The sequence below is a fragment of the Melospiza georgiana genome, chromosome 1 (genome assembly GCF_028018845.1).
Source record: "Melospiza georgiana isolate bMelGeo1 chromosome 1, bMelGeo1.pri, whole genome shotgun sequence".
Lineage (NCBI taxonomy): Eukaryota > Metazoa > Chordata > Aves > Passeriformes > Passerellidae > Melospiza > Melospiza georgiana.
Window position 1 is genome coordinate 23,393,902 of NC_080430.1, and position 23,603 is coordinate 23,417,504.

Here is a 23,603-nt window from a genome sequence, read left to right on the forward strand (position 1 = left end):
TTTGTTCTTTGTATCTAAAACAGCTTTTATGTAATGGAGACTTTTTTTCAGTCTTGTTAGTTTTGCAGCAATGTCTGTTTTCAGATCATTTTACTCTGACTTAAGCCTGTGCAGTCAGATGTGACTTTAGATGCTGTGGGCGTTACCCAGTATGTGAATGTATGTATCAATGTGATACCACATGCAAAATGTGCTGGAGTTCTTTGGAAGAACTCCATGACAGTGTTTTACCTACTAAGGGAACATGTAAATTGTGAGATATCACATTGTAGCAATGACAAAAGTCAGATAAATGTTTGTCTTATCTATAAATAGTCTGGCTGGGGTACTGGAAGCAGTCTGGATTAAGCTCCATGAGCTCTAGAGCAGTTTGTGCCAGGCAGGGCAGCCGTGGTTCATGAGCTGAGGGTGGATGGGGGACCAGATGCAGCTGCATTCTGCAGAGGAGATGTGTGCTGAGGTGACACCTTGGCTGGAAAAGGAGGCCTTCAAACCCACTTGTACTGGCTCTGCAGTACAGGGCCAAGGATCTGGTGGATACTAGCCATGGAATTGTGGCATTTGTACATAAGTCAGACCTTGTATTGTAAGCATTGGTGGTTTCAGAACCCATGGGGTGACAGCTTTTCAAATTTACAGATTCTACTCCTGCAGAATAATGTCAAATGGCAGCAAGGTTTGATCTGTAAACAAAGTACTTGTTAGATCTGCTTTTCAAAAATATTTTGTCTATAGATATTATTTAAATACTTGCTTTTCAATGTAGCCCTGTTCTTGTTAAACTATTTATCCTAGACAAATTCAAGTAAATTTTCAGCTACTTGATTAGGCTTTAATAGCTGACCATGACTTGAGATAGGCCCTGCATCAAAGTTGTCCAGATATTTAAGAGCTAGATAGGACATGATGGATCAGCAAAACTGATCCCACTGGAATAAATCTCTCCATCAATAACATCCCAGTAGCCATGCTGCTGTTGCGGCCTTTTGTCCTGCCCTGCAGGGTTCACTTCAGTGAGTTTTGGACCCCTCCAACAGGTGGAGAGAGCAGTACCTGGCACTGCCAGTGCTGTATGGTCAGTTAAGAGACAAAATTACCTGAGGGTAAGCAACTGGGATTAGATGTTGAAACATGAAACTGTCAGTGAAACCTAGCTTTTGTGTTTCTGTGTGGATGACTGTGAGTCACTACAGTAGCACCAAATTGTGCTTATCAAACAGTTCTTCAGCTGCCAGGTTTAATGCAACATGAAACTAAAAGGACTTGAATGGTACTGATGCCCTGTATAAAACTGAGTTACATCTGATACGTGTTCAGTTCTCTTTGCACCTGGGTAGAGGGGAAGGCAGTTTGTCTATGTGATGATTTTCTAAAAGAGATAAGTCTTGGAGAGCCTGTTTATTTCTTTACTGCTATGTTGCATTTAACCTGTCTCATGCCATGCAAATGATAGGATACAAATATCTATCAAATGATAAATTATCCCAGTATAAATGATAATTTATACCAGTTGGAAAGGATTGGTTCATTTTTTTCTTGAATGCCAGATGGAGTCATCCAGAAATGACCCCTGCTCTCCTGCTTTTAGTTATAAATGTAGAGATCACAGTAAATTGTTAGCTTCAAACACAATAGCCTGCAGTAGCTTGTTAGCTTCTGTGTTTGGTGCTTGATGGACTGTTACACTTCACCAAATGGGGCATCCATAGCTCTCAATTTGTCTCCATATAACACTGCTCTCCTGAATATCTTTGCTTTTTTGGTCTTTTCTGATTCCTTTGATTTGTTAATGGAAAATCCTAATGGTGATGAAACATTTATACCTCAAACCTGTGTGGAAATGGTCTGTTACCTTTCTTGTCTTCAGCAAGTTCATTGGTCATGTCTTAAAATTCCACATGTAAATTATTACTATTACACAAATAATTGTTCAGTATTGATTAGGCTCATTCATTCATAGCTGCTTCCCTGTTTTTTCTCTTTTCTCAAGGAATATTAAAATATCCTCAGATGTATTAGCTCTCATTTTCAGTGAAGAATTATTTTCTGCCTGTTTGTCCTTTCTAGAACTTCCTCCTTGCACTCTGCAGATCTTTCCAATTTAAAACCATCTGTTCAGCAATTGTTAACTCTTTGCTTCAAACCTAATAACTTCACTGTGAAATGAGTAATTCTGACATTTTCACTTACAGCCTTATTAGCACAGTGGCATGTTCTTACTGGGGCTTTTATAGAAGTAGAGGATATCATCTTCTTGTAGACTTTTTATGAAACAAGAAATTGATAAGTAAAAATCCGGAATCTGGAAAGCAAGATTTAAATCAACCACCTGTTGGGGCTATTGTGAGCATGTGTACCATGTCCATAAGGAATCCAGGTCTTTTCTGGAATGCAGAAATTATCTTTGATGTGAAATTGCTTGCTGTCCTTGAGTGCTGCTAGCTTTTACATCTATGTGAATGTTTATAATGTTGAGGCAGTTTGTTTCCATTTTTTTTTTCCTGCCGCTCAGTTAATTTTCTACCTCCAGACTAGTGGAGGCACTTTGAACATATTTATGCTGACCCAGAATGCCATGGGAGTATTTATATTTTCCTGGTTTCAAAAGTGAGATGTATATTTCTCTTGTATTTCTGTACCACTTTTTGCACAATTTTTAGTATGGTTTTTTCCTACTTATAGACAGGGAATAAATTTCTCAGTCACAGTACACATTCAAAATCAGTGTGCCTTTTTTCAAAATATATTGGAAATTATTTATAAGTATTTTAAAGCAAAGAAATAAACAGATTTACAGCTATGATAGCTCTCAAACAAATAAACCAAAGGGACCTTATACAACCAATATTTGAGCTCTTTCTTGTATCCCTTTTTTCTATTCCCTATGATCCTTTGGGAGGCACAGGGGGCGGAGGAGAAAGGTTATGAACAGATGATGCTGGATTTGTTGGAAAGGGGCAAACACTTTTCATGAGTGCTAGAGTAATTCTTTCTGGTAGCAGGAAAAGTATTTGTGTCTCCCCATTCTGTAACTTGTGTTTGTCAGCTGACAGTTGAGTCCTATTCACAGACTGGAATAATTATCATCTGTGTTACTGTAAGTGATTGTCTGAAGACTTACATGAGATAAGACTTGTAGGGGAAAAAAATCTTTTATTACAACAGCTGATAACAGCTGGAAAAACCAGACAGGCTGAGAGGCACACATGCCTTTTGTCTTACTTACTTCTCTCTCTCCCTTGAAAACTGACTCCTGCACTCCAGTTTGGAAGACTAGTCATTGCTCAAGTGCATTTTGGGAATACAAATTTGAAACCCTAATTAGTCTTTCTCTGATTGTGAGTAACTTTTATAAATGAACAGCACTATCATAAGCTAATGGCTATATTAGGACCAGGACATAGGATGTTGTAGGTAATTTATCTTACTTGAGATAATTTAACTCAGGTGCTCAGGTAAAGCTTCATGCTGGAGACATATGCATTCAGATAAACAGCAGAGGGACCTAAAGGCTGCAGGGCACTTTTGATTGCCAGTACTGGCTTCTGGATTAGAGTGTTGACCACTTCATTGAAGTAGTGTCAGTGTCTTCACCCACTTTACTTTTTTTTTTGCTGTCATTCAAGTATTCACTGAATAAATGTGCTTCTGTTGGAAAACAAGCAGCTGAGTAAATAGGTTAAGCTGACAGTTCATGATCTACAACAGAATACATTAGCAAAATTTTAATATTATTACTGACTCAGTTGCAGTTCAATAAGCCATTTACTTCAAACTAAGTAATCGTTAAATAAACAAAACAGAAAGCTATAAAAGGAAGCACATAAAGAAGCTGAATCAAGGAAAAGCAACAAGAAAAACACCTTATTTTTTAGTATCCTTGCTAGAGCCTTTTAAAATACATCTAAATCAAAATAATATGCTGCTCAACACTTTTAAGGTATAATAGAAAGGGAAACCATGCACATGGCTGCTAAGCCTTTGTTTTTGCAGACATGACTGGTTTTCTCATTTGCAGAATGATATTTGCTGTGAACAAAGGCTTCCGATTGTCAAGGCTTCCTTGTCATGAAGTTGACAAGGAAGCTATCCTGCAGCTAGAGAGGTATCAAATATTAATATTTGTGCTTATGTAACCAAAGGTGTGTGTTTTGGATAAGTCTTGAGTCTGGATGTAGCTAAAGCCTCTTGTAAAAGCCAAATACAATTTAAAAATTACAGTGATAAATCAGTGCAGTATGTTTTGTCAATAACTGATCCTAGGTAAAATCAGGTTCATCCTCTGAGTCTAAGATAGAGCCAGATGAGGCAGAGACAATTGTGTTTACCAAGCAAGAAAATTTCTTCTTAAAAAAATAAAAAAGGTGGGTTTTTTTTATAAGTTCAGAGTAGGAGCAGCAGGGGATTTTCTGTGTTAAAGACATAAACATACATAGGCATAGATCGTTCACTCTATATTTTAAATACCATGCTTCCCAGGATATCCTGAGCTGTTGTTTAATGAATGAGTTAAAATTAAGTTGTGGTTTGTGCCACAGAGCAGCGAGATGATGTTGTGCAAGCCTTGCAGTATGTAATGCATAGAACAGTTTCTTCTTTCATTTTGGGTAAATAATGGTCATAAGAAGTCAGTGCCTGGAGAACATTAAACAGTGTCTGTCCTTTCCATAATTACACACAAGTTCCCCAGTGGGTCTGACACAACCTTAATTTTAATAACTGGGCCTTATCTTTGGATTCCTTCTTTGGATTCCTTCTCTCAAAATAGGGCTGCAACAGCAGGGCATGTGCTGACCTTTATCTTTTATAAGACACGAGGATTGGAGGGGAGTTCTCTGCTTGTCAGGAAATCCTTTCTCCACCTCCCCAGGCTGAAAGAGTGCTCAGGCAGCAATATGTAAATATTGTGTGCTCACCTCGTGATCTGCCACTTACCTTTTGGCTTTAATGCACATGGGCCATTAAGGTTTGAAGTTTTGATGATCCCCTATAAGCTCTGTTTTTTAAAATGAGATTGTCATTCTTCCTGTAGTGTAACCATGGAAACAGACAGGGAACCCTTAAAGAAAGTGATCGAACATGCTGTGCTAATTAATCCTACCCTTCAGTTTTCTTTCAGCTGAAGGATGTGCTTAAATAAATTTTGCATGAGTAAGCATATTTGGATATGCAAAGGGGTATAAAATATGTAGCAAGTTTTCTTGCAGAAGGATATCTGGAAAAACCCTGGTAACTGTCATCTATTTGTATCTGGATCATCAAAAAAATAAATGTAGTATCTTGGTGTTTTTCACATATATATTTGGAAAGAATTCGCTTTAGATTGTGAATATATCTGAAAGATTATTTTTTCCATATCTCATGTGTGATGAGACACATTTGCATTAATTTTGAGTGAAAGTGTTCATTACTGCTAAATGCATTCTTTATGCAGAGCAGAGAATTATTCAGAAAAAGCAGAGGCTGCTCCCTCCTTGTGAGAAAGCATCTCCTCTGAGGCATTAGCCTGATTCAGGTCCTGTCAGTCCTGCACAAGGGGAGTGAGTGGCTGACTGAACAGTGGGACTGTACCAGATTTTCCCCTTCCAAATTTTAGCTTTTGTAAATATTTCGCTTGGTTGTTCACTCCTGCTTTCCATTTTCCCGTTTACTTTCCAAAGCAGTGTATGTGGCCAGCTAGGAAACCAATTGGCCACAAGTTAAAACATGTGGCCTGTACTCATAAGCCTTTTGTTATGGTTTAACTGAAACTGGAACACCTCTTAACCTGGTGCTGCTGTCTGATACCAATGTAGGGCCTCAACTTGCTTTTACAAATTAAGATTTTGTTTAAATGTTTCTCAGTTCCATTAATGATCCTCTCATAACTGAGAAACCAAGTGCAGTGGCCAACCTCAAATGAAACTTTCATAGTGTTTGGGGAGTGAAGAACGGATTAAAGAAAAACATTTTGTTGTCCAACAGGCTGAGACTCACCCAAAAGGGGCATTCTTTGAAAATAGGACAGATTTTCATTAACCTGGAATGGATTAGAGGTGGAGAAGATCTAGAAGCAGTATATTGAGGAAACAGCATGGGTGGCATTCCCAGCAGGAAGGGAGGACTGGTTCCAGGCTGAGCAGTGATAGGAGGGGAGGAAAGGTGTGCTTGGGCTGACTGTCACTCCTGCAGAGCTGCATCCTTGTCAGTAAAGGGGAGGAAGCCAGCTGGGAACCATGGTTATGGTGTTATTATTTGCAACATCATTTCTGGTATGAAAAGTCAGGTACTCATTTCTCTCTACATGGGAGGTTTCTGGAATGTGTGGATCAATTTGTGCCATGAAAATTTGAGTTTGTCATCCCACAAGCTCTAAAGTCTTTTGATAGTTTTGCCCAATATACATGATGTGGCTTCTTCAAGAGGCCTTTCCCCCTGCTTAGTTATGCCTCTTTTCCTGTGAAAGCTCAGTAGAAGTTTAGAATTTGCCAACAAATTTAGTATTCCTCAGGCAAGGCTAATGGGGAAGGCACAGGAAGGCAAAAAGGATGGAATCATTCACCATCCAGACTTCTCAAATCCTTTCATAATTTTTATATTGCTTAGTAGTAGTAGGTCCATATCCACAAATACAGGGAATACTGTTTCAGTTTAGTCACATGGGATATTGATGCTCAGAAACTCAGGCTTGCTAATGGTCCTGTGTGCCAGGAATAAGAGCTGCTCACCAGTTAGAGCTGCTGGTGGTTTCTGGTTTTGTAGCAGCAAAAAACCTTACTCTGGAGGCAGAGACACTGTGGGACATGCGATGTGACCTCTCCTCTGGCCTCTTTGGGGCTGTAGCTGGCCAGCCCTGGATTGTTTTTGTAAGCCAAGTTGTTCATCAAGCTGATGGGTGGGTGCACAAGCCTTAAAGAGGTGGAGGTCTGCAAATTTAAAAAATAGGTATTCATGTTTCAAATGTAATTTTTAAAAGAATGGATCATAGCATACAATTCATATTATTCCCCTACACTGGTCTAATTGCTATAATCAGCTGATAATGCAATCTGCTGGCAAGTTTGGCCATCATTACTATGGAGATGTATTCACTGACAGTAAATGTCCATAAATAGCTTTTCTAGTGTATTAAGAAGAAAGGGGCAAAGGACTCTCTTCTGCACACTTTTGGGAATTCTTATGTTGTTTATTCCTTTCTGAGTGTATGACTTTGTTTCTTTGTTTCTGTAAGGTGTAAACCATGACCTTCTCTTATAGTAAATCCATTTATTTTCTGAAAGGAAAATCTGTAGATCAAAAAGACACAAAAAACCACCCAGTACTACATTCTCCTGATTTTCATTACTTGTTCATGTCCAGTGTTCCCAGCAAGGAAGTGGATGTTCTCAAGGCAGTAGCTAGGGTCAGGTAGTTTGGAAAAAGCATTTGCAGGCCCATGATAGGAAGAGTCACCTTAGCCCTGAAGATCTTTTTCCATTTTCTGGAGGAGAGAGTCCTCTGTAGGAGAAACATACTTGTAAACTTCTTGGTTTAGCATATGATGATCTCTGTTTTACATAGATTGTGTAGCAATGTGAATTATTTTAAATGACTGACAGGCTTAAAATACAATTATTGTAACTATTATATCTTTAGTAGGCCACAGATTTTATTGAAATGGTTTCTAAAATTGGAGCACTGCCAATATGCAATTCTTGAGAGTGAGGAATTTTTCACATACAATTTTCTGCTGTATTGCTGCAATTTTAATATTTATTTGAATGGTAATGTGTAACTGTGTCTACAGCTTTCAAACGTAAACTTGAATAAGCAGGCTGGGCTTTGCAAGCTGTTGAAGGTTTCCTAGGCTTCCCTAAGAAGCCAAATCTCATCTGTGGCATCATTTGTCTGGGAGTTTCCTTTTCATTTTCTTTTTCTAAATAACCCTGAAATGGAAGACTATTCATGCCTCAGGATGAGCAGTTAATGGAAATTAAAATCTTTGTTTATTTGTCTTTTATTTAGGTATACCACAGTATATCTTTGCATTTCCCCTGGGCCTGTGGTTGTCATTATGAAAAGCATATTTTATTATCCCTTCATAATATTCACAGCTCTGTTTAGCCAGGTACTTAATGATAGATGCTACCATTAAGTAAAGTACTCCAGTTCTAGAAGAAAACACTCTTGCAACATGCCTGTCACATGACATGATAGGTGCTCATACATCCTTTTAGATTGTAACTGTACAGCAAAGCATTTCTTTGCTTTGTTTACATTAATTTATTTGTGTTTACCCCACAGGTCTTGCAAGAGCTAAATCAGTTCCTAGTCATACATATTCCAATGAAGTGGTAACCCTATGGTACAGGCCTCCAGATGTCCTTCTGGGATCAACAGAATATTCCACCTGCCTTGACATGTGGTAAGTGCAGATGAGAAGACCCCATGTAGATGCTTTAGCTCTTGGTTTTTTTGGACATTTAAACCAAGTATGTAGTGGGATCATTGGTACTGGTTAAAAAATGTATGTGTAGTGACATGTGTGGTTCATGCAGTATCTCCTGAAGGAATCCCCTCCTGCCACCCCACTGGCTGGCAGCTGCTGCCAGCTGTTGACCCAGAATTCACAGAATCACTTGGCTGGAAGAGACCTTAAAGATCATTGAGTCTAACCCAGCCCTAACACCTCAACTAAACCATGGCCACATCCAGTCTTCTTTTAAACACATCCAGGGATGGTGACTCCAGCACCTCCCTGAGCAGACCATTCCAGTACTTCATCACTCTTTCTGTGAAAAACTTTTTCCTAATATCCAACCTATATTTCCCTTGGCACAGCTTAACACTGTGTCCTCTTGTTCTGTCAGTTGCTGCCTGGAGAAAGAGGCCAACCCCACCTGACCCCAACCACCTTTCAGGGAGTTATAGAGAGTGATAAGGTCCCCTCTGAGTCTCCTTTTCTCCAGGCTAAACACCCCCAGCTCCCTCAGCTGTTCCTGACAGGGTTTGTGTTCCCAGCCCCTCACCAGCCTTGTTGCTTCCTCTGGATGAGCTCAAGCGTCTCAAGGTCCTTCCCAAGCTGAGGGCCCAGAGCTGGACACAGCACTCAAGGTGTGGCCTCACCAGTGCCGAGTTCAGGGGTAGAATGACCTCCCTGCTCCTGCTGGCCACACTATTCCTGATACAGGCCTGGATGCCCTTGGTGCTTTGCAAGAGACTGTAGTCTGACTTTTGTAGCCTAAGTGTGGTACTTTCCTATGATATGACGCTTGTTTTGCAAGAGATTGACTTTCATCATGCTCACTTGTAGCAAGGAGAAAACCAGAATTCTCTGTCTGTGAGCACAAAACCTCAGTTCTTAATCTACTGTATTTGATAGTAGTAGATATTGTTGAATAGTTCTCTTTCAAACCTAAAGATTTTATTTAGACTTGCAGATTTAGAAGAGTAGATTGATTTGTACAATATGTATATATCATCTTGCTCATTTTTGATTACGTTATTTAGCTCTCTGTTGAACAAGGAAGGTATTTGGTTTTTTGACTATTAAAAACCAAGCTGGAAGTCCTTCATTTATTCTGTAGGTTTTGAGGTGATAGGATCTCTGTAATCTGTACAAATTCTGAAATATGAAAAAAAATCCTCTTCCTTACAAAGAAAATAAGATGCTCTGGAATATGTTTGGGTTTTGTTTTGTTTGGTTGCTTGCTTGCTTTGAGGTTTTTTTTAGGTTGGTTAGTTTTGTTTTGGTTTTTTAAATGCATGTTTGACTTTTTAAACCTCATTCATTTGAGAAAAAAATATACTGATGAATTTTCAGAAAAAATACAATAATTATTTTGCAGTTCACGGAAATATCTTTAATACACGCAAACCAAAGATACACTAATAATTATATTAAGATCTAGAGGTAACTGTAAGATAAGGTTAAAAGCAACTTATGTTTTCATATGGTGTGTGAATAATATTTTTAAGGTAATCTTGCAGTGTAATATTGAAACTGAAGACCTAGCAGGAAAATTTTTTGGCTGGGAAAGGGAACTAAATATGAGGTTGTTTTTAGTCCTGTACCTGAAATCAGAGATTATGGGAAGAAAACAGGTTTTCCTGAAAATCTTGACTCCTGGGGGCATGATTTAGAAATCACAAGATTGTTGCATCTGAAGGGGTTACAGAGTATAATACTAGAGTATCTAACACTGAAATGGGTGGTTAGTATAACTGGGCCCTGGCTGCTGCCCTTCCCTGAGCTCTAAGGTGAACAAGAGGTAAGAAAGGGACAGTGAGAAAACTCCAAATGTGGCCACTGTGATATTACAAGTGTGCCAGAGAGACAAAGGCAGCATCTTCTGTATCAATTCCCTGGTTTTCCTCAGACCATTCTCCACTTCGCAGGTCTGAAATAATTTCCTCCTGCATCTCAGTTTCTCATCTATCCTAAAACTGTCCTGTTTTCCTAAATGCCAGGTTCAACCTGGTGTCTTCACAGGTTGCATGCAATCTCTGCAGCCCATCTGCTCCTGATGTTCTACAGTCACCTCTTTTCCAAGTAGTACCTCAGATGCCCTCAGCAAGAGGCTCAGCTTGCTTGGGGTGAGGCAAGACAAGGATGGAGATAGCTGGGAGAGATAAACAGTCCTTTCTGCTCACTTTCTCATAGCTGCCTCTACATTTGTTCAGTTCTTGAGTCACATGTATTTGTGTGTCTGCACACACGAGTCAGCTTGTCAATTACAGAGAATATACAGAAACTGCTGAAGAAAAGTGTTAATGCTTTAACAGAGCAAACTGCTCAAAAAAGCACTTCAAAATGTTTTCTTTTAGATAAAAGCAATATTTTTTTAACTTTAAAATATTTTTTAAACTTTTCCCAGTTTAAAAAACACTGCACAGTGAAACTGAACAAAGGATTTTAAAACATTTTTATTGTTGCTGAAAATTTTTCCACAAATAAAAATGGTTTTCTCCAAAGTTCAATAGCTTGTCAAAAATAGATCTTTTAACATTCCCCCCATTGATGATTTTAGTAAAATTAGAAGGTCCAATCAAAACATGTGGTGTTCCTGTAATAAACATTAAGTCATGTAGCTAATTAAAAGCATTTAAAAGTTACTACACCTGCAGACTGAGCATGTCCTTCATAATGTTTATATTCAAATGACATGGGCAGCAGGGAAGATCAGGTAAGGAGTTTAAATGCTGATGGTAGACCAGTGCTACTTCTGCAATCCCGGTCATTATTTTGTTTTCTGATAAAAATGACTGAAGTATTGGGGAAGAACACAATAGTTACATCTTCAACGATATCAAGAAATGATGTTCTCTTGCACAGAGCATTTTGTAGAAGCCTGAAAACAATCCAGGTGCTCAGGGGTCAGAGGTGGTGTGCTCTGTTTCAAATGAAAAACAATGTCAAATTCCTCTTGTGCTCAATTTGTAGCCCTTACAATATTTTTCTGCCCTGTACAATGTGAGGAACTACGAAGGGCTTAGGAAAAAGGGACCTGCTAATACAGTTTCTTTCAGATGGCAGCAATTTGTGCAGGGGCTCAGCCTCTGCCACAGCAGAAGTCAGATGAGAGCAAATGTGTTCTGTGTGTGACAGAAGAGCTTTAGATTTTACTTCTGTGCTTTTCTGGCCTGTGTGTGAGACAGCACTTGCAGTCTGATGGTGAGAGGTGTAGCTGCCTGCTCAGGTCACTTGTGCTTGCTTGGCACATCTGACAGGGAGCTCGGCTGGAGCCCGGCAGCCTCGGGGCTGTGCTCACACAATGCTTGTACAGAGCTGAGCCATAATTACATTAAAGCCATTTAGTGGCTTCCCAGAGTGGGAGGAAGGGAGACGTGGAGAAACCTGTCTACCATCAGATTCCAAGATAATTTGGTAATTTGTTATCAAAAGTGTGTTTGTAGCATTAGCATTTTTATGCAATTACTGGCATTATGTCCTTATGGCAGATAGTGTGTGCTCTCCTGTGTCGTTGTTGATGATCTACATGATGGCAAAACTAGGCAGCTACTTCACTAAATATTTAAATAATGTTAAGGTAGAAAGCACAGCTGTTTCCTCTATTTAGAGAAAAGAAAAAAAAAATAAGGTCACAGGGCTTTTTCTATAGCCATGATAAATGACATTTCATGGTGGCTCCCCAGGAACAGAAAGTGAGGCTCCCACAGAGTGGAAGACCAGCTGCATGAAAAAGGAGTCCAAATATTAACCACTGGACAGTGGCTGGGAAGCAGGTGGCAGAGGCTGCAGGCTATTTTTACACTTCATTTGCTGGTGTAGAGAATTAGAATAGTAACTAAAAGCTAATGATCCACATGCAATGTTACATTCTCCTGCATTCTTTTTTAAATAGCCACTGGCATTAAAATAATATTAATGAAGATGTACATGCAATAGTGGTGTCAGGCTGGTGATGGAAATCAGTGTGTCAGGCTTTGTGATTTACTGCTGACAGCATTTGATACAGCAGCATTATATGAATGTATTATACTACCCACAACTGCATCAAAGAGTTGTGATAACCTTTGATATAGCTTTTTTTTCCCCCCTTGATGAGGACTTACTAGTGCCTAGGAAAATGGTTTTGCATTGCCTCTGGTGTAACTTGTCCTAATCCTTGAATTTTACAGTCCTTTGAAAGTCAATGCAAGGAAAATAGGCTTCAACACATAAAGGGTTTATGGATTACTAAAACCCATATATAAGTAACACAGAAACATAGGGGAAAAATCCCTAAATTAACCAATTCTATTTGTTCCTTACGGGAAGAATATAATATTCATAAATGAGGCAATTTAAAGAAGCTATTAAATCCATTTGATTCTGGTAATGCATGCACTGCTGCTACATCTGGCTTGCTTACATCAAGAAGTCACTAGGGATATTTTATTTTGAAGTGCAGCTGTCTTTATACTGTGTTTGCTAACAGCTGGCAATTTTTTTGCATATTCTGTTGTTTTGTTTATAAAAAATACACTCTGAGTTACAGTACCTAAGCAGTAATGGCCTGGGATATATTTTAAATTCACATTTATTAACTAGCATCAGCTATGTTTAGTATTGCAGAAGAAATAAATTAGAAAGTAGGCCAGTAAAATGCTACAAAATTGCTTCTTAAATCACCCTTATTTAACTTTGTTACATCTGGGTTGTTATACACGATTTCAAATCTCAGCTTAATTTAGGGAAACCTGTTCATATGGAGTTTTTCTATTCTATTATTAGAAAAATAAATGGTATGTGGGAACACACCACTTTTCCCACATAGCCTGCTAAGAGTGTGGATTTGAGTGCTCACTACAATTCCAAGCATTTTTTCATGAATATTTGACCAATGAAGACCTGCAACCGTAATTAAGACATTCATTACATAAAAATGGATTTTGTCTTAGACACAAATGCACCAAATTATAGTTTTTACACGGGGGACATTACAAAGGCATTTTTATCCTGTTTCTCTTGTAAAAGGTTTGCAGTGAGAGCAGTAGTCCCAGTCCCAATATGCCCTGAAGAAATACTTCTTGGGGCCTGAGAGAAAACAGCACGGGGCAAATTAGCTCTTTTGCCCTTGATGTTCCTCAGGATTATGACTTCCACTGCAAAGAAATGCTAATGTGTAGGATTAGGGTAGTATTGCAGTGACTGTAAAGGTATGGGCAATTTCTCTTGCTGTCAGCGAGTTCTTCTAAAGTTTTATCAGCTGAATTAGCTTTTGATTGGAAAATTCTGTGGGCTCATATTCATAGAAATGCTGTGTGTGAGGAACTGTCTGGGTCTGTAGTTATGGGAAGCACATTTCAGTCCCTGAAATGCTGAAATCTGAAAATTACTTTTGTCCATTTGCAACATCAGGTTTGCTGTTACTTTTTCATTTGTAGAAATACATTTCATGTGTGTAAGGAAAGTAAATTATGAAAGTATCTGGATGCAGAAAAGAAAACCGGGAAGTACATGTTCAACAAGAAAGTGTCTCCTGGCAAAATGTTGCTCAAGTTTGAGGAGTATTTTATTTTCTTCTTATTTTGACTCTGCTTTTATAGAACAAATGAGTCCAACAGAAAGAATCCCACAAGAAGGGATCATGTACGTTTTAATCCTTCATGAATACAGTATTTCTTAATATAGAAACTGAGTATTATTACAAAGCAAAAAAAATTCTGGAGCTTTTATTTCTAGGTATTCAGTGACACATGCAAGAACATGACCACTCTATTCTCTTGAAATTACAATTACTTCAAGTCTGACTGTAAAGAAATACCTTGAGTTATCAAGTAAATTAGTTATTATTCATTGCATCTTATACCTGCACAAATTTTAATGTTTTTTGTCATCATGTAAGGTGAATTTTCGTTCACTCAATACCTCTGATGTGACAACTGCTGTTTGCCTTATTGCCGCTGTATTTTTATCAGGCTATGTCATCCATTAGATGTTATTTCTTATATATCAAAGAAAGACAAATTCCAACCAACTTCAGCTTTTGTGGGTATGCCAGCAGTCTGCTGCAGTAGAAATAAATCAGATTTTGTCACTAAAGGAGAAAAGAGTCCCTTGCTTTACATTCCTTTCCCCCACAATTTTTTTTCATCATTGTGTTCATAAGAAGGATGATAAAGAAACATGACCTTTTTTCCCTGAATAAATCAGACAAGATAAAAATCTCTTTGCCCTTACAACATGTATATTACTAGGAGTTTATGGAAGATGCTACAGTATTACATCTTGGTGATAAATCCATAAAAAAGTAAAGCAGCAGGATTTTGAAGGAGAGTGTGTGTAGGTTTTGCGGGGCTTTGTTTGTGTTTTTATTTGTTTGTCTGTTTGCTTTTTAATTCTGATATATTTAACATTACAAACAGTGTGTAGTTTGGGAAGCTTGAATGAAAACTCTGTAGTTCCTTTGAATTTCAGAAATCTCACCAGGGATTACTGAAAGGAATTACTTGGCTTTCATAAAATGCCTTCCCCCTCTGAAGCCAAACCCTGCACACAGAAAACAGGCTTAATGACTCGATAAAAATATCATGTGAAGACCCAGCATAGGTTTTCACTGCAAAGATCATGCTGAATATTATCACCTGCACTGAGCCTGCTACAAAGCAGATCTGTTCAAAGCAGAACATTCAACACTTTAAAACATATATAGTAAGAAATACTGGGTTTCTGTATACCTGATTTAAGTATAAACTAAAACTTGGTTTGGAAACAGCTCCTCTTTCTGGAGTGAGTCTGTATTTTCTTTTATGGCTCCGTCTAGAAAAGTTATTATATTAACTGAAGGAACCTTCCCTTTATATTGTGCCTTACCAAAGCTGTTATGCTTCTTTTTGTTTGTTTTACAGTATTCAATACAGATTTGCTGGAGATTCTTGTAGCAATAAGAATTTTTGTTACACAGAGACAGGAATGTGAATCCCTAAGCCAAAGACATAAGACCAATCCACCAAGTAAGGAAGTTAATTTTAAGGGAATACCCTTCTGAATTATAAAAGTTGTGCAGAAAAAAACCCTAAAACCCAACAAAAACCAAAAACAACAAAAAAAGGAGGCTTCTGAGGGGTTCAACTTCCATTTTACAGGCTCATTTACTATGTCAATTCAAATGCAAGAGAAGCCATTCAGCTGTGCTAGTAACTCTTACTCTGTGTAAGGCTGTACAGTGACAGCCAGAGTCCCAGGAAATTAAGCAGGACAATAGAAGAGCAATATTAGATGGCATGGCCATGTATGGTCTCATCAATATATCAATAGGTTTAGTCATGCTTTTTGTCATCAGAGAGTAAACCACCCATTTCAGCATTATATGGCTGTCACTTTTACTTGGCAAGTTTATCCTATGCCATTGCATTGGAAAGATCTCTGAACAGCATTGCAGCATTTGGCTTACTCATCCAAACTCAGAAGTCCTATAAAGAGAGTAGGAAAACTCCAACTGAATACAGCAAAATTTGTTAAAGTAATATTCTTTTGTCAAAAATTATTTATATGTGCTTCCTGAAAATGTCATTGTAGGCTGAATGTGCACAAATTTACCTAAATAACATACCCTTGGAATTGCATGCACCTTAAAGCTTCTATTTCATATTTTAAGAAGTAATCTTTGTGTCATTGAACTAGAACTGGTGTGAGAGATCATCCTGTCCACTCTACTGTTAATGCAAGTGTTTCCTGAAGAATATTCTTAAGTATTTCAGCTTGTCTGGTTTTACATGACTGTAACTGGGCTTCAAGTCCATTGGGAGGCTGGGATCTAGCACAATTATTAATTGTGTTTCCCTAACACTCACCCTAAAATTTCTATTTCCTAAAGGCATTCTGCTATTTCTAGTTACACTATTTTGGACCTACCTACCATTCTGGGAATCATTAAAATCCTAATCAGTTCTTCCCTGTCCTTCGTTTTGCATAATTTTAAATACAGAGTCATCACATTCTCCCTTGCCCCTTGGGTTTTCTTGTAGCCAAGGATGACATAATTTTCTTAATTTTTTCCTCAAGACCCAGTTTTTCTGACATTATAATAGTTTTTGCTTTGTTTAAAAACCTCTCTAGACTGTTTAAAGTTGTGAGGTCTACGAAAGCAAGACAAAATTTCAAGGCCTTGCAGAGGTGTTATTTATTTTCTCATTTGCAGTGTGTGCACTTACAGTTTGCAATGCAGGGATCCTATTACAGACTCAAGTTTCTACTTACCGTGATCCTAAAATTCACCAATACCACTATACATCTAAAATACCATCCAGCCTTCTTCAAGCCTTTATGTACTGTTATGGCTTTCTGGGTCTTACCTATCCATTTCCTAGTTCCATGCCACACTTTTTCTGTATTACTATTCTCCTTTTTTTTGGTATTAATTTAAACTTCTCTTTCTATTGACCTACTTGTCAATGTGCTGAACACCATAACCTTTGAAACCAGTCATAACCTTAATTTTCAAGTGGGCTGAAGAGAGCAACAGTCTTCCAACTCAAATCTTGAAGTTTGCTTATGGTTTTGCTCCCCAATGATTATAATACCCTTTTGATTTTTGTATTAGGTATTTGTTTAACTCCAGCACTCTTTTATTTCAGCTTGTCACTAAATGGAATTCTAGGCTGCACAAGAGTTCAAGACATATAATAGGATATAGGATATATATAATAGGATTCTTCTTTCCAAGCAGAAAATTTTTCTTCAGTTTTGCTTGCTGTTCTTACTTGGTGGTTTTTTTTTTGTGGTTTTTTTTTTGCTTATACTTGTGTCAGAACCAGTAAAAGTGGACAAATTTATAAATAATGTAAAACAATGCAAAATTTGGCAGAATCTTCCTGCTGCCCTTACCACATTTCTGTTCAAACAGCTAGATGAAGATTCTCTGCAGATTTGTATATGCTCTCAAGTGATATGCTGGTTTAATCAAATGCCTGTTTTCTGGTTGCAAGAATAGAACTGTGATCCTCTTTTCTTTAGTCCAAGTTCAATTGTTTTATTGCTCATCTTGAATAAATGACTCTTGGGTAAAATCTTGAATTTTTCCTTGCCTGAGATGCTGGTACTGTTTATAAGCATTTGACAAAGATATATTGTGCCTATCTGTGCCTAATGAAGCACTAACCAGACTAAATGATGAATGGCAGTTTAATCAATTCAGTTCATTTAGTAACCCACAGAAGCATATGGAACATAAATTTTAACCTCTCTTTTATAAACACCTGATTTATTCTAAAATTTGCCTGCAACTGTGCTTTCTTAAAGTTTTCTTCCACTTTTCTATGCCATGAGAAGCTTTACTTAGTGTATCTAAGCTCTGGGTGGTAGAATAAGAAAATGGTGATGTATATTTAATTTTCTTCAAAAATTTGACTATCAACCCTCATTGTCCTAGAATGTAAAATTGTTTCATTATTGGGTATTTGTCAAAGCCTGAGAGATGAGTAAAGCACAGGTTATTTACTGATACTTTTAGTTAAGTGGTATCTGTTAGTACTCAGCTCCAGTCTTAATGCAAACAGGTTGCATGTTTTTGTTGTTTTATTCTAGAACCACTTCCTCACCAATATATGCACACAAATCCTAAAATTAAATGCTGCTTTCTGAATGCATCATCATGATGCATAAGCAATGAAAAAGTATGTAATTACTACATTCCAAATAATTTACTTCTAAAAACAAAGTTAAATTAGAGGTTATTGCTGGGATTTTTCTGATAGAGAAACAAAACTCTCAATTTTAGGGGGAGGTGGTGCTGTAGTTAGTGTTGCAAATTCCTACTTCATTTTGATATGTGTTCTGGGGATTTAAACATATTATTACTTTGAGTGAAGAGTGGTTTTGTGTGGTTGCTTACACAGACATGGTTGTACAGCATACGTGGGTGTTTGCATATGAAAGTTGTAGAAAAATGTATGCAGAAAAATGCAATTGAAGAAGCTGAAGTATATAATCAAATTCTGCATCCTATTGATAGCCAAAAGGGAAGTTTCCTCTTAAAATTATTTTTGCTGAGGGAACAAGGAACTCTTGAGCTGTTTTCATCTCAAAAGATGCAAGTGCAAGTTTGTAATTTGCTTTCCTTTTGAGATGCAGGAAGTTCACAATTTATCTGGAATTTCAGATGGAGTCACAAAAGCTTTCCTCAACCTTTGAGAATGCATTCTTTGTGTCGTAGTTAGCGAACCTCAGATATTTTTAGTGTTCGATTTCCCAGTGCTTCTGCCACTTGCTGAACTCAGTGGGATGAGGGGGGCTCATGTGGAGTAGCTTGTGTGGGAAGCCAAGGACAGGAGCTGTAAAGGAGGTGGCTGCTGTGGGGAGAGGAAGGAGCCCATGCAGGACCCATTTCCAGGACCCCTCATCCCATTGCAGGACCCCTCAGCCAGAGCTTCTGGGGAATGGGGTCAGCAGCTGTGGGCTTTGAGCTGCTTTCAGTTCTGCTGGAAGAGGGGAGAAGAAAGTCCAAGCAAGTACATCCCCAAAGCATTTGGGTGGTAGTTAAGTTCAGTGCCTGTGAGCAGCCACGTGTCCTTCTCCTTTTTACTCACCTTTTCCCAGATTCTCCTCCTCTTATGCTAAATGTGCTTCCATGTCCTTGGTCTGTCCCTGTTCAGCTTCTCCCAAGGATGCTCTCATTCCCACTTCTCCAGAGTTTCTTTGGCAGCATGACTATTCTGCTTGGGAAGCACAAATACAGAAATCAGCAGCTGTGCCTTTATTGGTCTCAACACTCACCAACCATATTCCTGCTACCTCTACACCTTTCTTCAAACACCTGAGAAGTGTTCATTTGTATACACTGATTTTAGCAAATGCACCTCTCTGTCCTTCCACCTGGCATCAATTAAAAAAAATATTTAAAGGCTGGTAAAGGATACAAAAACATTGTTGTTGGCTTTTTGGTCTATAAGAAATCTTTCTAACTTTGCCTTTATTTTTTCCCTCTGTAGGGGAGTGGGTTGTATCTTTGTAGAAATGATTCAAGGGGTCGCTGCATTTCCAGGAATGAAAGACATTCAAGATCAACTTGAAAGGATATTTCTGGTGAGTTTTTATTGATGAAGTAAGATTAAAAATGATCACTTAATAACTGTTCACATATTTCTTTGTGTTAGGAATTAAATTACTGATAGAGCCAAGGATCAGAAGCCCAGTCCACAGGCTAGATACAGTTTACTTGATATATTTTGTAAAAAGTTCTGTTTATAATTTTTTCACTTTTTTTGTTTGTTTTTTAAACAAGGAGGCTTATGCAATTGTGGAAAATCTTTCCAAATGCAAGGTAATGGAAATCCAGACAGTTTGTCATCCTCACTTTGCAGAGGACAGCTCTGGATGGGTTTATTGATCTTCTACTAATATTGTAGTGTTAATGCCAAGTATTTTTTTGTTATATAGATGTATATAGGAAAAGCAAGATAGGAAATAGGAGAGAAATAGAATAGGAATTTTGAAATCATGCTTAGATTCAGCGGGGGTCCTTGACTACTGCTTCTGCAGAAGGTTAGGGCCTTCATGTGGGCTGCTCAAAGGCACTGATGACACATCTACATTGGCAGTGAAATAAAAGATAATTTGTCTCAAGAGTAATGATAATTTATACATTTTTCTACACAGGGTTGTGGTTTTCTTTGTTCGCTTGGGATTTTATTTTCATTTGCTCTTTCTTCTTTTGTGCTCTGGGTTTGGCCAGAGCAAAACAAAAGGGTTTGACCATAACAAAAGGTTCAGGAACAATTTTTCTTGACCCCCAATAAAGGTTTATATCTACTCTGTGCCCTGCTGGGAGCTGTACTGTTGTGGAGTGGGTTTGTTCAGGGAAGGCACTGCTGACCAGAGTGGCTCCTGGTACTGCTGGGTGGTCATCAGGGAAAGTGTTGTTGGAGCAGCATTTACCCCTAACGTGTCAATCTCTGCCTTGCTTCTGACCATAAATTTAGAAGGGAAACATGAGCATACCCGTGCTCCCAAAGGTTATTTTGTCAGTAGTCATTTATTTCAAATGCAGAGTATTTATTTGGTATTCTTTCTTGGTCCAGAGGGAGAGGAAGAAAGTCTTTCATAATACGTTTAAAAAATTTACATTCTTGACTTTATTCAGCCTTGCTTGCACTGTATTGCTTTTGTTGGGACATCAGGGAATTTAGCAAATGCTTTTAGGAATGACTCATAAAAAGTATCTCTCTAAAACAAGGCCTTACTTGATTGTGATATAAATATAACTCATTTTCTGAAAAATATTTGGTTTTTCCGCCCTGTTGGCTAATACCCTGAAAGTTCTGTGCTGTGAAAGAATTGCTATGCTGCAACATGGACTGGGAGCAGCAGTTCTGAGCAGTTCCTGTGATGTGTCTCATTGCTTTGTTTGTTTGCCAGCTTGTATATTTTAAGCTAGCTACTTCTGAGCCAGATTCTGGCTTTTGTTTTTTAAACTAATTGTGCTTTTCATTTATTAATTTGAAATTTTCTCCTTATTTATAGAACATGAAATTTTGAAAGTATTAATTCCTCCTTGGAGCTTCATCTCATTTATTGCAGTAAAATCTTATTGACTGTTTTTTGCTGTTGAAATTGAGGGCATTTGTAACAGCAGAAATCAGGTTCTTCCTTTAGTGGGATCTTATTTGCAATTTATTGTATGAGATTGTAAGATATAGTGCAAAAAATGATAGTGATGGGTGTATCTATTTTTGTATGCCTTCTGTAAACCTTTTATGTACTTCTATTTTTTTACCTCTATCCTCACAACTATTTGAATGTAAAAATGTCAAGATTAATGCAATCTAGGATGAATTTTGAGTCCTGCCAATTATTTTAAATTTCGCTTTTAAACTGCAATTGCAAATACTGAGAAGAGTGTTGAAATAACAAGTGATAATTTATTGATGCTTTCTTTAATTTGATCTTTTGCAAACCATCAAATAAATAAATAAAATTTTGGTCAGGATGTTTTATGGTCCATGGCAAATCAGAGTTAATTTTAAATCCCAATTAATTAGGCTTTCTAATGGTAGTATCTAGTTACCATTAGCTAAATAGTTTCAATGGGTGCCTTCCTAATGTACTCTAAGCATCATTAAGGCTTGAAGTTATCTATTTAAAAGTTATAAACCAGAGGATTATTCTTGTTTGGTTTTGTATTTGAACAGAGGGATTTAATTCATTAATTCTCCTGTGAATCATAGATAGTAGGGTAGTTAATAGCACTGAAGTAGAAAAGGAATCAGGTTGTTTTACCAGATAACCAATATGATTGACTCCCACACAGCAAGCGCTTGCACAGCTGTGAAAGAAACACATCAGCCATAAAAAGACTTTTGCAGACAGAATTCCCAAAGTTCACGTTTTCAGCATCCACCAGCGAGAGTTGCCTTATAACAGAGGGCTCTCTTCTGAAAATGGTGGAAGGCACAGCCCACCTTCACTCTGATCCAGTAATCCCTTTGTTCACACCTTGTACACAACTTGGAACAAAAAGGAACATTAATCGTTGTCATATCTGCTGTTGCTAGTCATAGCTACATGTCCTTAGTGTGTTAGGAGCCAGGTTGCAGCTCTTAGGGAATTGGTTACATTGTAGTAGGAAAACTGGAAAAAATATAAGAAATAGTAGCCAAGAAAAATGAATGAAATTTAACATGAATAACATTTTAAAAATCTTAAATGGTTGTTTGATTTCCTATTGTTTAGAGGCCATTATTATGTAAATGAAATTAAAATACATTTTATGTGTGTTCTTTTGGCGATTATGAAGTTGAAGTCAGAGAGATTCTCTAAATGTTTTTGTGTATCTCTACTGCTGGCTTCTTCACATATCTACATAGCAAAAATAGATGCAACACAACACACCACATATGTTTGTTCCTCATTATGAATGGTGTTTATTTACGTTTCATAACAGCTTAATTAAGTGATTGTTTATAGTAGATTGAGAACAGCGGTTGATCTTTCAGTTTTGTTTAAGGACTTTGCTCTTTAAGCTTGTCTCTCCTGACTTCTATTGATTCAATTTGGGGGTTTTTAAATGGTAATATACCCTGATTCTCTGTTTCTGTTACAGCAGCTGTTTTTAATAAGCGTACTCAGGTTCTATTACAACCACAGGCCTCAGTAAAATAGCAAGGTTTATACACAGGATCTGTTCTCAGAATCAGACCAGCACTTGAAGATGTTGATGAATAAGCAGCTGCAAGTTGTTATTGTTACACTTTGGATCTGATAATGCAAATTCTTTTTTCTGCCTAAAATTAAAAGTGTTGATAAGCTCTTTTAAAAAAACTGTGCTTACCAAATGGGACTCACATGTATAAACAGGTTGCTTTCCCAGAGAGGTTTAACAGTGAATAAAGTGCCTTAATGCAGAGGTGTTTTGGTTTAATCATGTAGTATATGATTACATTTTCGGTCCTGCATTTTTCCTGCATGTTGAAACTAGGGTTACTTTCTGGGTTGAAATGTGTCATAGAAAATAAGAGAGGAAAGTGTAGTATCATAGAATTTAATCATAAAATCATTAAGGTTGAGGCTAACCTTTGACTGAATATCACCTTGTCAACTAAACAAAACCATTAAATGCCCTGTCCAGGGATGGCAACTCCAGAACCTCCCTGGACAGCCAGTTCCAATGCTTGACAGCAATTTCAGTGAAGAAATTCTTGCTGATGTCCAGCTTGAACCTCCTTGGGCGCAGCTTGAGGCCATTTCCTTTTGCTCTGTCACTGATTTTTGCTATTACAGCCTGTAAGAGCTAACAAGTCTCTTGCCTCAAAGTATTAAACTAATGATGTGTCATCATCATTTCCTCCAAACTTTTTGCTTTGCCATTCTCTGAGACAAGCAGCTTGGGTTTTTGTTGCAAGGTGCTAGGTCTGATGGACTGAAGACATGAAGTGGTAATCTTAGCATTTTATTTCATCTTGCAATAGGTGCACAAGACAGGATGAAACTTTGATCAAGTGCACATTGAGCAGTAAAATCATGAGAATAGGAAAAATGTGAGGCAATGTGTTGATTCAAAATAAAATTACACAAAATTGGGAAATAGCATTTGGCTTCTGATAAGGAATAGCTAAGATCTTTATCAGTAGTTTATTCCTGTTCATCATTTGTTAGCATACATATCTCTATGCGCAAACTTTGAGGTTTTCACATCAAGGAGAAT

The 23,603-nt window shown here is 37.7% G+C and overlaps 1 protein-coding gene across 6 annotated transcripts in view; it reads left to right on the forward strand.

The window, feature by feature from the left end:
- CDK14 (cyclin dependent kinase 14) overlaps positions 1-23,603 on the forward strand; it is a 351,806-nt gene that overhangs the window by 171,658 nt on the left and 156,545 nt on the right. For all 6 annotated transcript variants that reach the window (XM_058021900.1, XM_058021892.1, XM_058021917.1 and 3 more), the window contains 2 exons: positions 8,263-8,383; positions 19,393-19,486. In XM_058021900.1, coding sequence (XP_057877883.1) covers positions 8,263-8,383; positions 19,393-19,486 — 215 coding nt within the window. The remainder of the gene's footprint in view (positions 1-8,262; positions 8,384-19,392; positions 19,487-23,603) is intronic.